The sequence below is a fragment of the Coccinella septempunctata genome, chromosome 9 (assembly GCF_907165205.1).
Source record: "Coccinella septempunctata chromosome 9, icCocSept1.1, whole genome shotgun sequence".
In the NCBI taxonomy this organism is placed as follows: Eukaryota; Metazoa; Arthropoda; class Insecta; order Coleoptera; family Coccinellidae; genus Coccinella; species Coccinella septempunctata.
The window spans coordinates 9,575,329-9,600,501 of NC_058197.1; the positions used below are offsets into that span (position 1 = coordinate 9,575,329).

A 25,173-nucleotide genomic window follows, 5' to 3' on the forward strand; every position below is an offset into this window, starting at 1 on the left:
GTTGTCCTCTTCACAATAACGTAAATTGTCGGTCACACGAAATGCAACCAGACCTAAAGCAAAATTCAGCTGTCACTAAAAAGTAACATTGAATCGAGGGTTCTGCATATTCTCTCTAATAAAGCAATAAAGTTCCGGCATTCCTTTGAAATCTAGGTACATGCCACTGTCGATGTTGTGTCGAGAGGGGGGTACAAAGGGCAAGACACTTCATTTCTTATATTTGGATTTATGTAAAAATTATTTCATGGTCAAGTGGCTGCATTTCAGAAGTGAATGGACCATACTCAAAAATTCATTCAATGACTCTTAGTATTGAAAATAGAGGAGGACGGGCCTGGATGCATCATAAGTTGAATCGGGCACTCGGCCTACTATTGTTTTACAATTAAATTTATAGAGGCGCGATATCGTAAAACTCGATTATTTCATTTTTGTCAACAACAACGGATTTTCGTTAAAAATAGGAATGAGTTCAGTGTAAATATTTGGACCATGCGAGGTGTTTTGAGAGGCATCAACCTGCTCTTTAGTAATTGCTCTCATTGCATGATTGAGTTATTCAAATTCACGTTCGTTCGGTTACGCGTATATGATGGAAATGAGATTATTCCATAAGCGAGGTAGAAAGAGGAGTTTTTCTTCAAGTTTGGATGACATCATGAGGTTCGATTTCAAGATTTGATTATTATGCAGTTTTATTTTTGTAAGAAAATTCAAGCTGTTTCTTTCCTTCACTCTAATCAACACTCCTAGCACATCTTAAAGGAGCTTTTCCTGTTTTCTTCCTGTCTCTTTCGTATAAAATTCGGGGCAACTTGCACAATATAAATGATGTTTCACATTGCTATTTTTTCCTCGCATACAGAAAGTATGCTTGATGGCATAAATCAACCTCCAAAGTCCAATACGATTCAATGAAATTTCAAGTGATCAGGTCTTTAGCAACGTGAAAATATGTGAATTATGCACTCAATCTCAGAATACTTATTTCGATGAAGCCCCATTTACATAAAATATATTTTATATTTATATTATCCTGATTCTCCCTAGTAGGTACCAAAATTTTCTCACACCCTGTCTTTCACTCGAATAATATTCGAAGCTGTTGTTATTGTTTTTTGCTGTATTTACTTATATGTGAGGCAGATATGGATGACTAAGGTTTTTAATGGAATTATGTCTGGTATTCCGATAGCTTATAACTGCGCTAAGTCCTTATTCTTGCTGCTTGAATCATCAATCAAATAAATATCATTATAAGAACAAATAACTCACTTGAAAACGACAACTGAATGACAAATGGAGGAAATGCAACTCCAAAAAAAATTATACACCAATTTCGGATAAATTAATGTTCAATAAGATGGAGTTCTCACTATATCTGCAATCTTTATTCTTTTTCCATGAAAAAAATCGAAATTCGTAAGTAATACGGCTGAATCAATCTGGTGATAGTTTGGTGCCGGAGACCAGGACTAAAAATCGAAATCCCAGTATCAACAACAATTATCTCAATTTTGGGATTCCACTCTATTTTTCATTTTTTCGCAGTCCGCTGACGTCAAACTCACCAACCCCTATTCTGGAAACAACTTGGGTGCCCAAGACAGAGGTACCATCAGCCGTTGGCCACACCACAGCGGTACCCATACCTGGGGGATTTCCACAAATGAAAGAGTACACCGCTCTGACCATCTCCCATAGCGCTCCCACCAGCCATCAGGCCTCCTTCGAACAGGGGGAGTGTATAGACAGGATTAAGCACCACTTAACAAATAATAGGTGAGTGTAAAATGACAAAAAGAGGGGGCAACATCCGTTAAAGCGACGCTGCAGCGCGACAAAAATTTATGATCGGAAGAATGCGAGTTTAATGACGCGAATGCGTAGGCATAGAGGAGGAGAGAGGGTCGCAACGGATTGAACTCAATATTGTTTCATCGAAGGATTTTTGTCCGGAGGACCCTCATAAAAATTAATCAACTTTGATTCAATTACATAAAAAAAAGAAGAGATTTTCTTTATTATGGAAATCTCAAATTCATTCTACAACTGAAGGTGTTCTCAATGATAATTATTTTTATCAGAATTATGCATGCATATGTTATCCACTTTCAACGGTTTTCTTCAATACAGATGTTTTTTCCCAGCAGGAATAAAAAAAGATGATATTATCAGATTTTGAATGTATTGGCTCCATTCTAAAATCAGTTGTTCTCGATCAATTCTAGTGATCAATAGTTTTTCTTTCGTTTGATTTTCTACACTCGATCGCTATGCAACGCGAAACACGCAATTTGACCCAAGAGGAATGTGCCCAAGCGGTAGTTTTGCGAGAAGAAGGGTGGACATACCCAAGAATTGCAGAATGGTTTGAAGTTTCCCATACAAGTGTGTCCAGGATGTTGCAGCGATTCAGGGAGACAGGTATGAATGTCCGAAGACCAGGACAGGGTAGACCACGGGTAACAACTGCCATTCAAGAACGTTACTTGAGAGTTTCTTCGTTGAGACAACGGTTTGCAACCGCTCGACTCCTTCAAATTCAGCTTGAGCAAACTCATGAGGTCCAAATTAGCACTCAGACAATAAGAAATCGCCTCAGAGAATATGATTTAAGGCCTCGTCTCGCGGCAAGAGGCCCAGCTCTTACCCCAGCCCATCGAAGGGCGCGTTTGGATTTTGCGAGAGAGCATATCCATTGGGAAAGAGTTCTCTTCACATATGAGTCTAGATTCTGCCTCTACCATTGTGATCGACGTTCCCTTGTATACAGACGTCCACATGAAAGATATGCTCACTGCAATTTCCTGAATACTACTGGTTTCGGGGGAGGATCGATTATGGTATAGGGTGGAATATCTTTGACTGCTCGCACAGAACTAGTGGTCGTTGATAATGGAGCTATGAATGCTGATAAGTATATAAGGAACATTCTTGAAGAGCATGTAGTGCCATTTGCCCCATACATTGGTGAAAATTTCATTTTTATGGACGATAATGCCAGACCCCATAGTGCGCGCATCGTTCAAGAGTACCTTGAAGGAGTTGAAGTCTCTCGAATGGAATGGCCAGCAAGAAGTCCAGATCTCAATCCGATTGAGCAGGTTTGCGACAACCTCAATAGAGAGCTGAGAAGTTCAGAAAATCATCCAGCTACTCTTAATGACTTAGGAATCCAACTCGGGGACATCTGGGAAGGATTAGATCAGAACATTTTAAGATTACTCATTTTGAGTATGAACCGTCGTTGCCGAGCTGTAATTAACGCAAGGGGTGGAAATACCAAGTACTAAATCACCTATCAGCATTTCAGTATTTTAAAAATTTTTCATTTCTCTTCTTTCACATAAGATTCGGTGAAATCCTGAATTTTTCTTCCATTTAATGTGTCTTGTTTCGTTCGAAACCTTCCCGAGAGAACATAAAGAATAAGTTATAAAGTCAATGTAGAGTTAACCTTCATTAAAATTCAGATTTTCAGAACGTGCGTTAATTCTTTTGCGCAGTGTATTCCACAATTTGCTGTAATAGCATATGGTGCATTGGTGGCGCATGGTGGCTGCATTGGCATTTTTGAGCTCAGGGAAGTTGCAGAATTGCCAATTCTAGTATGACATAAAATATTCCCAAAAGTATCATGTAATTATATTCTTGTACTCTATACCTGTGAACTTCTGGCATCCCCTGGGGATGTGCTGGATGGTTCTATGTGTCGCATAGCCATAACGACATTGAGGTTTTCTATCGCCCGCCACTGAGGTATCGTTGACGATATATGTCATATAGTTCCTTGTTGGGTGGCAATGATAAAGCCCCCTAAATCGGGAAACAACTTGCCGGAAGTCAACCAGTAGTTCGACGCAGATATGTCGACGTAATCATGGTTGACCTCGTTTTCCCTTTAAAGGTTTGCCAATCAGTTTCTGATTCGACTGAGCTTTCAGGGTGACGTTTATGATGTTTTGTCAGCATTGTTCTTATTTTTCTCTGTAAGGCTGTTAAATTGGTGGTGGTACAAGAAATGATACCGAATGAGTAGCTCAGAGCTGAGCAAGCGTAGGTATCAATTGCTTTGGTCAGGTTCCTGCTGTTTAGACTATCCTTCTTGGTTGACTCCTCCGTCAATTCTCTCGTTATTTGGGTCTAATTGATCCTTCTTGAGTCTAAACTGTTTGATTCCTAGATACTTGTTCGTATCTCTTTAGTTCAAATCTTCGATTTCCGCACCTTCCTTGAGTTTGAATGATGATTATTATCATCATGATGACTCGAAATTGAAGGTGTCGTTTGAAGGACTTGAAGAATAAAGAGTTGAAGTGAAGAATAAAGTCTGAACAAACTTACATAATTCATATTTTAAACATCATTCAAACCACTGTCACTATTTGTTTGAAAGATACGTTTTTTTATAAGCAAGAATTTCGCTAGCTTAACTTTTCGTCAAGTATCCAAAGCTACATCTCAAGTTCTTGAACTTATTCCCTCAGGATGAGTTTTGATCACAAACAAATACCTAATCTGAAGGAGGAAATAATTTAAAGAGATTATCACTTCTTGGTGAAGTTCTTCTTATTCTACTCCTCACGTTTCAATTCAAATTTTCCAATTTCCTGAATATATTAATTAATCTGGCTCAGCTTGAAAGATGTGGAAACCTATTATTACCACGGAATACCGGAGCATCCTCATTTTGCCAAAGAAATTTCTGGTTAATACAAATGGCATACTGGAAACCCAAACTTTCCCCAACGATTTCGTACCGAAAACAAGTATAATTTCGAGCTGTCTGTCCCAACTCGAGTTTGTGTTTAGTCGAGTGTGAAAGGCTATTTGTTAAGTTTAGGAAACTTGCTTCAGTCATTTATAATGTGCGAGTTTGTTTTGATCTCCGATGGAATGCAGAATTATACTCGGCGCGAAACGATCAGTGCTTGATGCAGTAGAGCCATATCGTAATCTATACAGGGTGAATTTAAAAGTGAGGTTTTTTTTGTAAACAGAAGAAAGAACTGCTCAGAATAAAAGTTTCACAAAAAATTACCTATACAAAACTTTCAAAATGACAAAGTCATTCAAATAAATAATAATGATTACTGAAATAGATCCTAATAGGTCCCTAGATCATTTGTTATCTGAATTATCGCGAAACAATGGGAAAAAACTCATCTCCTGATGACTGACTCAACCATATGGTTTCGGTTAAAATATTGGCCTGTTCGATTTTTACGTGAAAATGAAAATTCAAACTTGAGATTGAAGAAGAAGAAGAAGAGATTGCAGAAAGCAGAATTTTTCTCATTCTTCAGTAACTCGAACGATTTTATGAAATTACTCATTTCGATTCCAACTGACAGAAAAATACTTAGGACATGGTGTATAAGTAAAAATAAAGTGTAAGTTCAGGATCTCACCATAAAAATTCGTCCAAATTATTCACAAATCTCAATCACAATCTTCCTTCTCCAACAATCTTCATAAAAATGGAGCGAAATAGGTAACAATAATAGCACTTTGTCAATATAATCACTTACATGAAACTGCCTCAATTTTCTACATACAACTTTTTTTTTCAAGTAACTTCGATCTTGTCACTACAACTGAAGTTGTATACAATAAAAAAAAATGTAATGTTCTATACCTTTTTCTCTTCAGTAAATAACAACTCAAGAGAAATTTGTAACGGCAGATTATTACCATATATAGAAAAACAAATGATAATGAACTGCACATTTGGAGCCATAACTAGGATAAATAAAATACTATGACAGAAATCTCCTTTATAACAGAATTATTTCAATTCTCTTATGTTTGCTGCTATGATGAAAGTTTTGATTATTCAGTTTTTTTAATGAAGATCTTTTTATTATATTCATTACTCTTATTCATATTGATTTTGTTGGTGTTCTTAGTTATGATAACAATAATGGTCACAAATGAAACGAAGGAGCAGTTAACGCCGTAAATGAAAAATAATCTGTTTTTTTTTAAATGAATACCACTAGTTGGATATTTTTTGCCAAGTTCTCTGTGAGTTGGATGCAGTGGAAGCAATATTTTCGTCAATAATGTAAAATTGGAAATGAGTCTTATTGCACACATTCCGAATCACAAAACAAAACTGTTATTTTCTCATCAATTGGCCTACTTCCTAGTTCAGAAAACTTATATTTCTGTCGCAGGTTTCAAGACACTCGCTCGAAATGAACAGAATTAATGATTTGAATTACTAAATGATAATTTATTTCGTGAATAGGTTGCCGTACGATGAGTTTATAGAAAAATTCTGAAATCAGAAGTTGAATTCAAGAACTACCTAAAAATTTTTTGAATAGTAACTTTTTGCCAAGCACACAACTGACAACCAACTAAGAAAAGGCCCAAGTGATGCCATGACCAAAAAAAAAAATGCTGATTTCGAAACGAATCAATATGCAGTACTTTGGCAGGTGACTTAATCAAAATGGAAATTATGGTAGGTAAAAGTCGATGCATTGTGAAATATTCGTATACAGTGTTGGCATAAGGCTAGAATAAAATTAATATTTCTCCAACGAATAGGTAACTTAAAAGGGAGAAGCTGAAACTCTTCAATTGATTTTTAATTACCTACACTCATTTTCTTGAAATATAATCGAATGTTCCTCTTCAACTCCTTAGCGGCAATCCCATCCAACTTTCGCTTTTAATGGAAACATATGAGCTCGTTGAAAATCTCCCGGAAAATGGAATCCTATATTCTTATTCAATTTTTTCATTTTGAGGTTATCAAATAAAAACTTTTGAAAAAAATAAGGTGAATACTTTCTCAACCAACAACTTGAAGCTTAGACGCTGAAACACGTTAATTGAGTTACGACTGTATTTATTTTTGACTATAAAATTCAATATGTTTCTCCAAACCCTTAGAGGGGGGTGCAGCTAACACTCAATTTAATTGCCAGAACATGACGAAAAAAATTGATGGATTGCAGCGTTTTCATGTTGAGTTATTGGTTGAAGAAATACCAATTTTATTCCACAGTCCTGTATATCTCCTGAATATTAGGAAATTATTCAGTGGTCTGACTCAAAGAAGAGGTATCTGTATATATAAATGAAATGCAACACTGATTCACCACAGAATAAATTTTTCCAATATAATCCTCCTAGTCTTTTCTTCCTGTTTTCATAACATTTTCTAAAGCGAAAGAGCAGAATAACAAACAAGATATAAAACGTCGAGCACAGCTGTCGCTCGATCCTCTTTTGTCAACAAGAACCCCATCTTACAGAGAACTCGGCAATATGAATGAATGAAAAACATTTCACCGGATCCGTCTATTCCGATTTTCTAATCCATTAGTTTTTTCTAGGAACCCACCTCAAAACAGGGTGTCGCATGCAACGAGTCTAGATGCCATAGCTAGAAGGCAGTGCTTTAGAACTGGATACCCCTCTGTTAGCATTTGTAAGTGTATAAGTCAATGTCCTCACAACCCCTAGATCATCCCTTCAGAAATCCTAGTAGCGCCACCTAACGAATTAGCGGAAAACATACACTATGTTTTCCATTTAGCGTAGGAAACGTGCGGAAAATCGATAGAAACGTTGATATCTACAGAAACCTATACTACTACTCTTCAAGGGTATGGTAGGACGAGATCTTTTCCATTTTGCTATTAAATGCATGTTTTTGAAGTAGAGAAATCTACAGAACTTTATTTAAAAGATGTTCCGAGTACTGAAGAAGTACTTAAAAGTAATGCTCCCAAGTATCGAGCACTGAACAGCTGGCAATTATTATGCACTTTTTGAAAATAATTCGATTTTTCGTCTACTAACTAAGCATTAAGCACTAAGCACTTTTGCCAAAACTGATTGTTCTTTTTATTTGTGAGATGAAATTAAATCGAATTGAAAAAACCTCTATAATTATCATAAGTTATTATTGCCAAAAAAGAAACAGAATTGAACAAAACAAACTTCTAGCCCAGCAAACACTGAAATCCAGTCACTGTACAAAAACTGCACATCGTTGCTTCACTTGACTGCAGTGACGGTAATGCAGTAACTGCACCAAAAAGGACCGTATATGTTCCGGTGGACTGTGCAGTTAATGTACAGTACAAACTGCAGTTGATATACAGCCACAGCTGCACTTTAAAAACAGCGATGGTATTGCAATCACTGTACAGCTAGCTACACTTCAAATGCAGCAGTTAAGTGCAAAAACTGTACAACTAGCTGTATTTTATATGCAGTTTGGTCACTGTGCAAAAACTGTACAGCAAGCTATATTTTATATACAGTAGTCACTGTACTCAAACTATACTATACACTATACATCAAAAACTGCGTTTTGAAAATGCAGAATAATCAATACAGAAATTATGCAGTCACTGTACATCAAAAACTGCATTTTGAAAATGCAGAATTATCAATACAGAAACTGTGCTGTTACAGTACATCCAAAAATGCATTTTGAAAATGCAGAATGATCAATACAGAAACTGTGCAGTTACTGTACATCAAAAACTGCATTTTGAAAATGCAGAATTATCAATACCGAAACTGTGCAGTTTCAGTACAGCAATCTCTGTGCTGCATTCTGATGGTACTTGCAGTGCAGTATTTGTACAGTTGCTGTATATTGTGTTTGTTGGGAGGTACTACCATATGGTAGTACCTAGAAGTTTTTGAATTTTTTTTGAATAAATATTTATTCAAAATATCTTTGCAACGGTAAAATCTTTCATGAAAAGAAATAATTATTTTAATAATAAAAACCTGTATTTGAAAAGAGCACATCAAGATTTTTCTGTAAATTCAAGATGTGAGATATCGTTTTTCCCAAGTGAAATACAGATAAATTGAAGAAAAAGGAAAATGGTATTTCAATCCGTAGAGAAACACCATAAAATTTAATGAGGATGAAAACTTTATTAAGTGAAAAATATTCTGAACTCGATAACCCGGCAGATGTTGTCCTGCTATAGTCAGGAAATATTCAGTAGTTGGCAGAGAAATGAGAGATAAAAGAAATTAATATAATATAAAGAAACTAAGAAGAGTATGAAAAGTGAGAGAGTTTATATTCGACTTTTCATTACATTGCCCTTTTATAAACGAAATAAATTGTTTTAATCTACATACAATTTACTGTGCAAAAAATACTAATTTTCGAGAGCATATATAATGCTACAAACACTAGAGGACTGAAAAAATTATTTCAACCGACTGCTTTTGCAAAAGTGAATGTACTAGATGTATCGAGTATCGATAGCTAATTGCAAAATTCTTTTGTCGGACCTGGTACCTAAAATATGGAACATTTTTGTGATAACCAGAGATAGAAAATAACTTGTAGATAGTCTTTGTTTGCGGGAATTGCATATTTTAACATTCACTGCATGTTTCAAGCTTTTTATGTTAAAATAGTCTTTAGTCTAAACTCATCACTATCCTCTTATCGATTTCAAGAAAATATTCTCAACAAATTCTCTTCTTTTCAGCCAATAAGCCGCAACTCACCAAACAATTTCCCAATGTATCATCAGAATCTGACCTTCAAAAATACAAAACCGCACAACAGAGCCACGATCGCAAAAGTCCTAGCCTGAGTAATCCGAACACGGACTCTTCCAGGCAAAAGGTTCGTCATCAAGTACGTTATCAGGTTCTTCCATTTTATATCCATTTATGTGTGTGGTCTCCGTGTGTTTTCGATGGCAACACCACTAACCACGTTTGTACTTCATCGATTCTCAGATTATGAGGATGTTAGGGCAGTTACACCAATAGCATTCTATGTAAGGTCAGGAAAAATGGATGATTTTTCGTGAAATATTGAAGAAAGAACTAGCTATCCAAATAATGAACCAAAACAAAAGAGTTTGAACTAAAATTTCACCAAAATAAGTTCATTGTAGATGTATCTGCAGCTTCTTGAAAATGTCTGGAAATATTTATGTTAGTTTGTGTCTGTAAATCATTCTTATGATACTTCTTATATTCTTCCCGTGATCGTCACATATTGTGAAATTGGAAAAGGTCACAGGACCAACCCCAGGTGACCATGTTATAAAGTAATTATAGAGCAGAAATTTATCCAATATTCCTTGTTTTGTCTGACGAATATAATGTTGAGAGCACAATTATAGAAAATCAATATAACATCTACCCTCCTTTGTCCGTCTTGAAGGGGGAAAACATATCCTTTCTAGATATATCATCAATAATTCGAATATAGATCATATAAATATTTGTTCTTTATTAGATCTGTCGCTGAGACCTTCAAATGATGAAAACACTGTAACAGAAACATAATAATTACGTGATATTATCTGTTGACTATCTATTCTTACTTCATTATCTATTCATGCTCAAATATTGTGTCTTTTTTCATCATTGTTCGAAAGGAACATCTCTATGCACGAGCATAGAGGTGTCTAAAGCACTGGGTTTAAATGTTCAACAACCTTTCCAGTAAACAAAATTATGAAGTAGTAACATAAATTTTACGTAATTTGTGATCTTGTTATATAACATATAAGGTCACAGTTAACTTCACTGTGACTAACCAGTGACGCAAAATGTCCGCACTTTTGGCGTTCATTTGAATATCACTGATGTTATGTTTATTTATTGGATGAAGTAGATATATCACAAAAGTACTTCACTTTTATCTAAATTAAATGTCGCTGACCACTGTTATGTTCATTCCAAATATGAATTTAACATAATCCGATTTAATGTAGCAAAAGAATTGAAGATATAGTCGGAATATATGTTTCCGAGCATTTCAGATGACAAAATAGAAGGAGAAAAAATTGGGAACGAAGTAGAAGCACCATTACATTGAATTATGCCAATTGCTGTGTTCAAAACTGTTCTTCAATGAAATATAGAAATAAGGCAATAATAATGTTGTGAATGAAATCAATCAGAGATCATTCAGTTTAATAGAACCAGTATAGAAAAACAAGAAAGGATTTATTGTATAATCTCAAGGATTCATTGACCTACACAGTTCAATTTTTACAGCACGTTCTTGTCGACAATTCACTATTTCACTGAAAAAACTCTGTATAACACAAATAATAAACGTAACACTTTAGTTTTTCTGAATGTCAATTGAAACATTTTCCATATAACTGGTAAAACTTACGCAAAATACATTTACACTGATCAAAAGTCTTTTTACAATTGCATTTCTCCTAATCCGACATATTTGTTGTTTACGCGCTTTGTTCCCTACATGATCTCAGAATCAAAATGATACATCACAAATATCGAACAAATTTCCCAAATATGGTAATAGTAATAGTAATATTTATTCATCCAGCTGAGACATTGAAAATGTATAGGACAATGCAATAAAGCAGTGAATAAAAAAGGCAACAAATTCAGACAAACAATACAGTTACAATAAACTATCCCCAAGATATTCTTCAACACTATAATAACAATTCTTAATCGATAAATTTTTAAATGCGGTGTGTATACAACTACACCCTGATAAAAGGAGATTTTTAAAATTTTGTAGTTTTGTGATGAGGAAAAGAAAGAGTTTCTGCACCTCTAGTGTTGTAACTGTGAAATTCAGACAACTTCCTATACCTTGAAAGATTATCTCTTACATAATAAGACGTGCATGTCTCAACTATTTTGTCAGATCTGGAGTGGTTACAAAAAAACAAAGTTTACACAACAAAGTTCCTAGATCTCTCAGGAAAACATAGCATATCAGTTAACTGGTCACTTGGGAAGAGTAAACACAACAAAGAATTATTGGGTCCATATAATGTCGGATCCAGACGCCACCGACACGACACACTTTAGAAAGACTGTGTTATTGTTTGTCGCTCCTTCGAAAACACAATTTCTGGTTCCTTGGAAACACAAACTATAGTCATGAATATGACGTACAGACCAACAAACGACAAGGACTTTGTAAGGTGCGGTGCCTACGTCTGCATCCGACATAATAAGTACTCTTTATCTAGAATATTTTCGTCGAATACACTCTAGCTCTCACTATTTCCGATAAGAAATGCCCTTTTTCCTGATGTTTTTCTGTTTTTGCTAGCTCTCAATTTCTCATTTTACCAAGTCATTTGATCACTGCATAATAACGCTTTTCTTATTATTCTTCACCTCTTTTTAGTAGCATAATATTTCTGCTTTCTCGTTTAGTCAAGCAAATAAATATGTATCATAATGTTGCACTTCGCTCTTTTTTGTTGGTAATCATTGGCTGGTGAACATGATTACCTTTGTCTTATTAATCGTTATGTAGATACTTATTGTAGCATCGCTGTTGGCTTTAAATTATTTTGTGGTACCTCTTACTAAAAATTCTTGAAATAAATATAATGGAATTTAAGAATTAATGCCTACAGCGATGTTACAATCACTTATGCAAAAACCCTGTAAATGACTCTGAAAATAATGTTTTCATTATACCGCCATGTCTGTCAATATTAAAAGATTATTCATTGGATTTCAAAATGGTTTCTCCAACGTGTATAGAGTTTTTCATTCATTCAGCTCATTTCAAGAATCCATAGACATTCTAATATGTGCTAAATTCGTGGAAAACTATTAATTCTATTTAACAATTGAATACTTCAGTAATACCGAAACTGTATATCAAATACTGTATTTTTGAAATGCAGTATTATCAATACAGAAACTAAACAGTAACTGTATCTCAAATATCACATTCTGGAAATGCAGAATTATAAATGCAGAAGCTATGCAGTCACTGCATATCAAAAACTGCATTTATAAAATGCAGTATTATCAATACAAAACCTATACAGTCAATGCATTTCAAATATTGCATTTTGGAAATGCAGAATTATGAATACAGAAACTGTGCTGTTGCGGTACAGCAAGTTCTGTGCTGCATTCAGGTGGCTTTTGTGATGCAGTATCCGTACAGTTGCTCTATATTTTGTTTGTTGGGTACAGACATCAAGGAAGTCTAAACTGAGGATTTATTTGGAAAAGTAGAAAAATTTGATAGATACTAATTGAATTTCAGATAAATTATTATCAATTTGAACACTTATATGAACAATTTCTTCTACTTGATACATGTTGAAAAGTTGCCCGAATAATAAGACTTCCAATCTATCTTGAATTATTAGAGGTATTCTGAAAAATTCTTCTATTTTAACTGGGATAAATACTATTTATATGACTATTAATTTCATCTCATTCTAAGGATAAGAATTGAATTGATCCTTTCTCAAGGTGTTAGATAAAACAGATACCTTCCAATATGCCGAATCTAAAAAATTGTCTACTCAAGAAAATCGATTCATGGTCGAACCAAAAGTAGACATAACTTACTCAGTGTTGCTTAGATCACTATCTTCAACTATGCAAATTATTATTCAAAATAAATTCACCCCTCTACATACTCACCTGTAGTAACGTGACATGCATGATTAATAGAATTAGGTCAACTATAATGCTGCACCAAAAAAAGGGTAATTATTGATATTGCAACAAGCTATACCCTCTAATAGTTCGGAATTGTTTTATAAACGATAACTGAAGCCACTCATGATGCCAATTTCTAGTCGGATGAAATGAAATTTAAAAAAAGTTTTTTCAAAATACTCATTTTAGCTTGGAACATTGATACATGGACTGGCCAGACACTTTTTTATGTAGAATGCATAGGCGTGGTCACAGATTTTTTCAATCCGCCACTTTAGTGATATAGTACGTAACTTTATTGTTTTTAAATATAAAGTCAATGTTTTTTTTTACATATTCCAGTTCCATATTTTTTTCTGATTAAGAACATGTAATACAGATAGTAACTCTTATTGTTTTTCTCAAAAACTAGTTTGGTCAAGTTGGCAGGTTATTTTCATTGATAATATGATAATAAACTTTATGCTTCTTATGTTGTGTCAGGTTATGAGAGACTTTGAAAATCATTTTTATTTCGGATATTCGAGAACATGCTCGGAAAATGAGGATATAACGAGAGTTTCCATGACTACTTCATATTTACCTATACTAAGTACTACTACAGTCGTCTTTATTTGTGAAGGTGTTTGAAAAATCTGTGGTACTAGTATATAGATTATCTACTAGTTGAAAAGGTTTCGGAACCAATTAATGTGAATTCATGTCAACCAAATTTCCTGAAAGTGATGCATTCCATATTGGAAAATTCTCCATCTTTTCAAATATTTGGAATGAATGTGCTTATCAAAGTCTCTCATAACCTGACACAACATAGAAGCATAAATTTCTATAAGCATTATTATGTTATAAATGAATGAAACCTGTCAATGTGACTGAACTAGTTTTTGAGTTTGTTTTCATTGGAAAAACAATTAGAGACACTATGTATATTATATATTCTGAATCAGAAACAAATTATGGGAGTGCAATATGTAAAAAAACATGGCGTTTATATTTTAAAACTGACAGACTGAAGAAAATATTTGACTATGCCATTGCATGTTACATAAAAAAGTTTCTATAAAATGTTACATTTGTTTTTCGATATCACTGAAACTTTACGAAATAGAGGCATCAATTCAAAGAGCCGATAAATGAGTTTTCACTTATAACTTGAAAGCAAAAGAGAAGACAGAGGTATGCGTTTTTGGCCAATACCCATCTTTTGAAAATCGTGGTCAGAAACGCGCCATCTATTTTTTACCAAAATCTTACAGTTATAGAGCTGCCATTCTATCCCATTGAATTTTTCCAACCATGTACAAGGAAAATCGAAATGAAGAGAAACTTTTAGGGATAGCTGGGTAACAAAATGAAATTTACTGTAACATAATTTGAAATACTTTTTCAATGCGTCTACAAAACTGAAGTAATGAATGAAAAGACTCAAATAACAATTGGTCAAACCAAACTCAATTTTAATATCTTCTCGAAAAAACAAACCTTAATTCTCTTACCGAAAGTTCAAACAATATTCAACAAAAATAGACAAATGTGAATCTTTTTATAATCTTCTGTGGTTCTTTTCAAGCTTAAGCATGTTCACTTTAATTCCGCAATCAATGTGCATGTAAATCACTAATTCTGTATATACACGAACACCTTTTAACGCGAAATTGTTTTAGTTTTCTTTCCAGGACAATGGCTCAGCCAAATACTTTCAAAGTGGAATTCACACACCGAAGATGGGAGAAAAAGTGGCACAGGTGAGTGAAAACATAATTTTTTTCAATCAATAGAACAAGTTCAAGATAGCTTACTCCCTTTTTAGTCAGTACCTACCATACGAATTCTTAGTCGTTTTGGATATTACATCATTTATAAACTTGGTATTAGGTAATCATAATCAAACCAAAAAATATCATTTTTATTATTTGAAAATCACAACTTTTGCTCCGAAGAGTCTGCCCTTCCCTTGAGTTAGCCAAGGTATTAGAGATAATTGAAACCAATTAATTCCGAAAAAAATAATATTATATACACAATAACTCAACTGAACTATGTTGATTGGCCAAGCGATTCAGTACTCTTCAGGATATTCGGGTTTCATTCAAAATTCCAGTGGTCTACACACCATGAGTGAATTTCGCTAAGAAAGTGGTAAACATAGGTTCACACACCATGATCGACGAGTAAGGTCTGCTTTTGGAAAGGAACCGTCTTATTCGAGGTATTCAGGTTTCCTGCACAATTCGATGTGTTTACACGACATGAAAGAAGTTTAAATAAAACTGACCGCCTAACCGAGATAGAAGACAATAATTCCAATAATGGAACAATATTGATATGAGCAATGTATCCTGGATACTTTTTAAAATTGCTATAACTATAATTCTCAATCAAAAATAGTCCAATCAATTACCCACAGTACTGGAAAGTGACTCAGACAACGAAAAGAAAGAAAATCTACACAATAATTTGATCATGAGAGAATTTTACTACATAAGTGCATCAGATAGTTATATTCTTCGAAGGAAAACGGTACAAAGAACACCACACATTTTGGATGTACTGCTTTCTTGAAGCATTCTGATAATAATGTTCAATAATCATTATGTCGTTGGCTTCATCGTATTATATAGAATGTTCACAATCTCATACGTCGCATAATGGCATAAGACATAATGACATAAGCAGTATGTCATTCTGACAGCCAAAATGACAATCAATTCAAATGTTTCTCATATAAATCCTGTTTGTTATATAAAACTGAAAACAGTTGAATATTCTCTCGAACAATTTCGTAAGAAAATTATCTGCAATACGCCAACGTTGCCGAATCTACAGCCAACGACCCTGATGCAACTACATGTTGATTAAATGGAAAAAAGGCCAAGTCCCCCTCCTAACTCTTGAAAAACATACCTAACATTACAATTCATAATTAAAGCGGAGGGTATCGCGGAAAAATCTAGCGTGCCACTTACTCCACATCAATTTGAATAAAATGAAGTTGGCCGTGACAAGGCTGTTTCCTACAAAACAAGTGGACGTTGAGCCGCCTCAATGAGGCATTGAAGGGGAAAACCCAACTCAGTTCATCAGTGCTGAAACCGTTTCCACCTTTACTTTTCGAATTCTCCGATATTTCGAATCGGTTCATTGTAGGAGCTTATGAAATGCTGGTATAATTAATCTTCTATTGTTTTCCTTTTCTCTACTAAAAATTCCAATCGAAATGATCCCTATGAAGAATGGCTGTCGGTTGAAGTTGATTTTATTTATTCATTAAGTATTATATAATAACTCATGTGGCAATATTTCAGAGTCATGAAACTATTAAACGTATAAATTAATGATAAAATAAAAACCTTTTTTGAAATTCACTTGAGTCAGACTCAAGGTTAGTGAATATTGAAATGATGTAGATCTGAATCTTGTTATCTAGTATCATCTACATTCTACAGAATATATCCACTCAATGGCACAAATAAGGAACTTGTGTAACAGCCACTTTCAAAATCAATGAAAGAGTGTTGGAAAACCTAAACATGTTTAAAATTTGTCCTTAGCTACATTTACCAAAAAACATAAATGGCCCAAACATCTTGATCTTCTCAATAGCTAGCTATGCACGTACCATATCACCAGTAGACAAGCAGACACTAAAACGAAATTGAATTTAAATGTCATAAAGTTCTGAGCTTTTATATGTAAGACATGCTCAGTTTATGAATTCATTATCACTAGATCAAACTGCTAATAAACGGAAGCGAAGGTGAATTATCGAGATATTATCATCCAGTTATGAATAATTTTTAGTTCGTGTCAACAAGCTCTGCTAATACGGGATCTCTTCAGTAAACAGTTTGTACCTACCGAAACAAAGAGCGAACAAACAAAGAAGCAAAATAATGCTGCATAATCATTCAGGTTTGAACTATATTCAGTTCATTTCAACAAGCTTATACGAATTTCAGATTAGCGAATGTATTACGAACTCCGTGAACGTGAATTTCTAACTAATAAAGCACCAAGCATGTTAACCAACACAAAAGCAAAATTACATATTTCAAATTCAGTTCTGACCTATATTCAGTTCCGAACAAGATTGCTCGAATTTCCAAAACCGAAGAATCAAGAACTTTTCCAGAAGGTGAATTTTAACTAAAAATCGCAAAGCAATCAAAACAGAAACACGAAAGGAAAATAATTTGATTTTGTATTCAGATATACGTAAAGTTTTAATATCTAGCTAATTCAAGTAGCCATTTGGCGAATGTTCCAAGTTCTTTTCAGATAATCTATTTCCTTCTATCAAATCAACAAGCAGAAGATCAGGCAGGAGATCACGTTAATTCTCCATCAACATGTAGTTCGTCAGTTTTAGTCTAGCAAATTAGCGTATGATGTATATGCGTTATTCTTTTCAATGATAAGATTTATACCTATTAGTTAGACAAGCCTAAAGAGAAGATAGAAACATAATTTTCGATTTATTATCAAATTTCTAATAATATTGAGTTCGTTTTCGCTGAACTAATTAGTTTAGCTAATTGAAGGTGCAAATTGGAGGATGCACAAAGATCTCCTTCAGTAAGTATTAGTGATTAGATTTATACTTCATAGTAAAGCAAGGTTATAGACCTGATAGTTACATTATTTTGCACTTTTATCAAATTTAAAATAATAATGATTTCCTTTCAACAAATTGAGCTAATGAAGATGCAAATTGGTGAATAAACCAAGATCTCTTCAATAAGTATTTTTGTCCTTATCAAATTATCAAGCTAACAAACAGATACAACAGTTATCCAAGGTTGCATTGACATTTATAAATTAATCTAGATTCAGTTCACTTCAAAAAGCCCAGCTGTTTAGTCGACATTGTATTTTATCAGAATATATTGTAAATCGAATATTTCAATGAGTCTAGCTAATTCAAGTTTTAAATTATCGAATTCATCGAGACCTTTTGAGTTAGTACATTTGTATTTATCATATGAACTAGCAGAAGAACAGACTCATAATCACAATAGTGTGCCATCAACATGTAATGGATTCGGTTCGTCTGAACTAGCCTAGTAAATTCGATAAAAAATTGACGTATGCACCTGATTCTTTTCGGTGATTGAATTTTTATTATTATTCCAACAAACAGAAACAAAAAGGATCTGAGGTTGCGTGTTTTATCAGATATATCTAACGAACGACAATGAAAATGGACTAGTTGAAATCTTAATTGAAAAGCGAACTGCAGGAAACGTGTCGTCATCAATCGAAAGAGTAGCAGGCAGACCGGTTTCTGGCTTATTTAGCGTCATCAATACCGCATAACTCAGTCGATGATGACAACCAAAATGAAATGCAGAACATATATTCTACGTTAGAAGGCACATCTGAGTTCTAAAAAAGACATACGTGACATCTGGCGGAGAAAGGTCTATACTTCTTTCCAACAGTTCCTAGAAACTAGATTTCCACTTTTTTTTTCTCGTGGGGTGGGTGTTTTGCAACGAATCTTATGCACAATACTTAGGAAAATGGATAACGCCCGATAACGCATTCATCGACATGAAATTCACAAAGGTCAAGATCCAACGTCCTGCAAGGAAGCACACGTAATAAAAACAACGAAAATGGACTAGTGGAAGTTTAAATGGAGGGGTGAACTGCAGGAAACGTTATCGATTGAAAGAATTGCAGGTTTACCAATTTCTGGATCATTTGGACGTCATCAGTAACGCATGAGTTAATGAAGAAGTTCTGCATTTAATTTTGGATGTCATCATCGACTGAGTTATGCGGTACTGATGAAGCCAAATAAAACAGAAATTGGTCTACATACTACTCTTTCAATCAATGACTTGAGTTCACTTCTCAATTAGGATTTCTACTGATCCAATGTCACAATGTCGAATCAACAAATAGGTCTGTGTTGAAACTTACTAAATCTAAATTATTTCAACATAATATCAACACAAACTGTTTTGTTTCTGTTTGCTCACTTTATAATTCGATATGAACAAAAATACTTACTGAAGAGTTCTTGGTGAATTCGCCAATTTGCAACTTGAATTAACTAGACTTGCTGAACCCAACTGAATATTAGAATTATGTTTATATCCTTTCTTTAAATTTGCTTGATTAGGGGAGAGTGGGGTAATTGGGAACATCTAGATAAAAAATACTTCCTCATGTGCGACACTGTCTTCAACATTTTCAACGGATGCATCTGGCGATTCTCAGGGCTTACTCAAAAGTTTCGGCGATAAGTTGCATATTTCCTGTTACAGTGAGTCGATGAATGGATTCCGCATTTCAACTATAATTTTTTCACAGCATCCAGCCTAAAGCTAACCTAAAATATTTAGGATTTCAATTAGACCAAAAGCTGAATTTCAAATACCACAGTAACTTGGTTAAAAAAAGGGTAATTACCAGAGCCGAAGTTTTCCGCAGCCTTACCTACAAAGACAAGGGAATCAACACTCAGACTGCTGCCACTATCTATAAAAGTATATGCAGACCACTTATCGATTATGGGCACAATCTATACTTGGGCTGTAGAAGACCAACCATTAGGCAACTTGAAATAGCAGAAACAACAGCAATGAGGAAAATAACCAAAATTCGCCATCCCAATAATCCTTTACACAATCCTCCAAACTCGCTGCTATACGATCTACTCAAAATCGAGCCTATAGTAGACAGAATGAGGAAACTTTCCATGAAATTCGCACAAAGACCGCACAACTGGGAAATCCTACAACCGCACTTAAACCAACGAAACCAGCATTCCAAGTCCAGAGCAAAATACCCCCTGAAAACTATCAGAGAACATCTTGAGGAGTTCAGAGACAGTCCTGCCCACTGAGTGTGCATGCAAGATGCCGATCAATGACCACCACTACAACCACTTCAAGAAGAAATAATATAATATATATATTGAGTTTGTTTTTTTTTTTTTTTTGATCTGTACAAATGTTGAATTTTCAAACAATCAATCTCCAAATATTGTGCAATCTCACATTTCATTATTATAAACTTACCTGGCTGTAGGACTAATACTGTCGATGGCCTTTTGGCCTTTTGGTCAATAAATTGCGTTTATTATTATTATTTTTTTTTCGTGTGTTAATTATAATTGTAACTATCTTATTTTGAAGTTTGGAGGTGCCATATTTTGTTGATTCCATACTGGTACTATGTTTTTCCAAAACCTAAGTGATTTGAAGTTGAAAGAAAATGGGTAAGTGAATGCCAGCCATTTTTAATTCTTTTGATAACTTGGGGTAATTAGGAACGATGTCAGGTGGGTAATTGGGAACGTTTCTTATATCCCTTGTGTTCCCAATTATTTCTGTGCTGCTCTGGTTGATGGTTAACAAATACCGGGTGTCCCAGAGCTTTTAGGCCAGCAGATATCTCAGTTACCTGCGGAAAAAAAAATTGAAAAAAATACTTGTCGTAGGAGACCATACGCTCTTTCATGCAGCATAGCAAAATCCACCCTCTGACAAACAACCCCTGAGAAACAACCCCTAACTTTTGTTTTTCAAATGGCACCCCCATGTTTGTTTGGCTTCAACTGACAGCTCTTTTTAATTCTCAATCAATGATATATCATAATATGTAGTTGTAAAGATAGTCACTCGATAAAATTGAATTCGTTAGTGGGTACTGTTAATTGGACTGATCGAATTAGTCCACATTGTAGAGACAAGAAAAAGTGGATGTTGAAAAAAAATAGTCAATTAAATGTTAGAACTTTTTGTGCTTTGTTTTATTCCTACGGTATCTGGATGACAAATTGGTATCAGTCGTGATATTGTAACAATTCGTATTTCATTTGTATTTTTATTTTCCATAATTCTGCATGCCATTCTAGCTACCATGATACATAATTGAATGAGAAATGAAAAAAACTGTAAGTTGAAGCACAACAAACATGGGGGTGCCATTTGAAAAACAAAAGTTAGGGGTGGTTTCTCGGGGGTTGTTTGTCAGGGGCTGGATTTTGCTATGCTGCATGAAAGAGCGTATGATCTCCTACGACAAGTATTTTTTTCAATTTTTTTTTCCGCAGGTAACTGAGATATTTGCTGGCCTAAAAGCTCTGGGACACCCGGTATATTAGCGTTAAAATGTGTTCTATCTAGATGCCAAGAAATTATACAAAGAAGACCGAAACGAAATATAAAATTGAATATCCCTGCTGTGTGTTCGAAGATTTAAGAAACGAAGAGCTCACATTAGGCTAAGCTTGAACTAAATACTCTGTTCCGAAAATTGAAACAAAATGAATTCAAGAGATTATCAAGTTGACTTATGAAAAATCAACACGAAAAAAAGCAAAGAAGGCAAATACCTACAGAGAAATGTTAGAAAGGAAAAAATTTAACATAAAAAACCTAAAACCAACATAACAAGGGTACAAAAAGGCACGCCAAAAGCAAAGGACTGAGAAATTCAACCCAGGTCACACAGAAGAAGAATTTTTTTGCATAATTTGCTATGTAAAGTATGAAGCCCCACCAACGGAGGATTGGATCATATGAGATACCTGTAAACTAGGGGCACATGAAAAATGTACTGCAAGAGAAACAAGACGTGTATACTTGTGTGATATATGCCACTTCTAATTATTTTTATTTGCTCCAGGACTGTTCACAATTACCCCATAGGGTGTCGGGTAAATAGAAACGATAGTATTTTTTGATTTCGTTGATATTTTTTAGGAAACGTTGATTTTTTATAGTTTTTCGTTTCCGATTAGTACATAAATGAGCAAAGTTCATTTTTTAATGGAAGTTTAATACTTTTAGTGATTTTTTGTATAGTTTTTCAGCGTTTGAAATTAAGTGTTCCCAATTCCCCCACTTTCCCCTACTAGATATAAATCTGATCACTGAAAATAATCGGATGCATACGCTGATTTGAAACTCTAATTAGCTAGGCTATTTCAGACGAACTGAAGAAGTTGAGGATTACATATTTATGGAACATTATCGTGATTTTGTGTCTTTTTGTAGATGTGTTCCCAGTAACAGGATACAACAATGATGATGATGATGTGAAAAAAACAAATATACTAACTGAAAAGATCTTTGTGCATTCGCAGCTTGAATTAGCTAGAGCGAGACTTATTATAACATTAGATATATCTGATAGAAGTCGAATCAACAGCTGGTTTTGTTGAAACATCTGAATCTAGATTCATTTATGAAGGTCAAGGCAATCATAAATTACTTTTGTGTCAGTTTGTAAGCTTCATAATTTGATAAGAGCAAAAATACTTATTGAAGTGGTCTTGGTGCATTCGCCAATTTGCATCTTAATTAGCTCAATTTGTTGGAAGGAAATTATTACTTTGTATTTGATAATAATGCAAAATTTTGTACCCATCATGTCTATAAGTTTGCTTTACTATTAAATATGAATCTAACCACTAATACTCACTGGAGAGATCTTCGTACATACGCCACTTTGCAACTTGAATTAACTAGACTTGCTGAACTGAACTCAATATTACAATTATTATGTATCACTGACAAATTCGAAAGCATACGGTTATTTGCAACGCTAATTGGCTAGGCTATAGATGTTTTGGAACATTATGGTGATTTTCTGTCTTAGGACAAATATACTAACTGAAAAATATAGGATGCATTCGCCAATTTGCAACTTGAATTGGCTGGACTTATTGAAACTTCAGAAATATCTGATAGAACACACGTAGAATGAACAGCTTCGCCTGTTGGAACGAAATAAACTTGAATTAATTTATAACTGCCAATGCAATCTAATACACTTGTGTGTATGTCTTCGCTGCATAATTTAACGAGATCTTTTTGCATTAGCCAATTTGCACCATCGATTAACACTTGTTGAAACGAACTCAGTATTATTTTAAACTTGATAATAACGCAAAAATTATATATCTATCCCCCCTCTCAGTTTGCTTAACTATTAAGTATGAAACTAATCATTGAAAGAACCAGATATATAGGGTAATTTGCGAATTAAATTTGCTAGGCTAGTTCAGGCAACTGTACAAGTTCAGAATTACATATTGATAAGATATCATAGTGATTTTATGTCTATTCTTCTGCTTGTTGGTACAATAAGACTACTATCTGAAAAAATTCCACCACATTCGTCAATTTGCAACCTTAATTAGCTAGACTCGTTAAAACTTTATAATCGAGGAAGATCTAACGAACTGTAAGGATGGCACGCAATAAAAGCAACGAAAATAGACTAGTAGAAATCTAAATTTAAACTACATGAAACTAACTGCCATCGATCGAAAGAGTGGCAGATAAGCCGGTTTCTTGCTTCTTAGGCCGTTTCAGAAGTCTAGCTAATGCAAGGTGCAAATTGGCGAATGCTCTTCGATTCTAACAGCTTTATTTATACTATATTATACTTATATTATGAATCAACAATAAATCTATAATAACGTCATTGTCATTCACTTCCGAATAATTTACTGTTAGTTTCAGTGGTTAGATTTATACCTTAAACTCAAGCAAATTTGTAGACAGGAAATATGAATAATTTCAGTATCATCATCAAATTCCGAATAATACCGAAATTCTAGAAAGTTTAGATTATTCAAGGTTGAATTTGCGAATGAACTAAGATATCTTCAGTGAATCTTTCTGCAATTATCGAATCATAAAACGAACCAGCAAATACAGAAGCCAGATAAGGGTGCGTCAATATCCAGTTATGAGTTGATTCATATTCAGTTAGTTGAAATAAAACCAGATGACTTGGGTTCAATTCGGCGAATGCCTATGGGTCTTTCTAGTGGATTGATCTATCTACACAGAGATCGAAATGTTTTGAAATCCAGCCTCTTTTCTTCTTATTATTCTTTCCAGTTCCATCTCGACAACCTAAATTCATACTGATCACTGATTCTTGCTCAAACTTTTGCCAAGTTGAATTTCTCTCTGTTCTTTCATCTTGTTTTCCTACTGTTAAAATAACATGCGGGTTTCTTCCCTCATAAATAAATATTTATCGACGTGAAACGCCATAAAACACAAAATTATCAGCAGTGTTGTGGAAATTTGGAGGCACCAACTGGTTGCAACCTTGGCCTTTCCACCCCTTCCCCCCTAGTGGGTTTTGAAACAATTGCCACGCGCTGAATGAATTATCCGGTCGCTGTTTGATTCTGCATTAATGCAAAGTCGGCTCTGGATGTATTCAGAAATCTGTCCCTATCGATTTTTTTGAGAAGCTTGACGGCACTTTTCCCCTACCGAATTGTGATTTACGCAACTGTTACCGCCATAAATGTTAGGAGGAGAATGCTAGTTTCACTTGTGTGAAGATGAAACGTCCTGCCTTCATTGGGCTCGAAACATTTCATGTTATTTCTTTTAATGCGAATCAGATGATTTCCGGAGTGAATTCGGTAATAAGTTTCTCTAATTTTGGCAAATAAAGTGACACTTTTCAAAACTAACTGACGTTTTTCACTTTTCGTAAGCAGTTACGAATATTAAAATATTTAGCAACTGATGTTGAAAAGATTCTTGCTTCCATGGTAACGGAGTGAAAAATTAAATATTTCCGTCACTGTTTTAAAAAGAAGGTACGAGGAACTCCTGTATAGACTTTTTTCGTACTTTTAATTTGAATTCATAGCAACATCCTATTCACAATTAGAAAAACTATTGTGTGAACCACGTTGAGAAACACTATTTTTCGTATTTCGCGTTCTTTAAAAAAACAATG

The 25,173-nt window shown here is 34.4% G+C and overlaps 1 protein-coding gene across 7 annotated transcripts in view; it reads left to right on the forward strand.

Moving 5' to 3' along the window:
• LOC123319862 (potassium voltage-gated channel subfamily H member 6) overlaps nucleotides 1–25,173 on the forward strand; it is a 186,666-nt gene that overhangs the window by 98,041 nt on the left and 63,452 nt on the right. For 3 of the 7 annotated variants that reach the window (XM_044906868.1, XM_044906874.1, XM_044906871.1), the window contains exons 5-8: nucleotides 1,555–1,785; nucleotides 7,359–7,453; nucleotides 9,498–9,649; nucleotides 15,102–15,182. In XM_044906868.1, the coding sequence (XP_044762803.1) occupies nucleotides 1,555–1,785; nucleotides 7,359–7,453; nucleotides 9,498–9,649; nucleotides 15,102–15,182 (559 nt within the window). Of the gene's footprint in view, nucleotides 1–518; nucleotides 667–1,554; nucleotides 1,786–7,358; nucleotides 7,454–9,497; nucleotides 9,650–15,101; nucleotides 15,183–25,173 lie in introns of those variants that run through there. The other 4 variants (XM_044906875.1, XM_044906870.1, XM_044906869.1 and 1 more) reach the window with 4 other exon arrangements.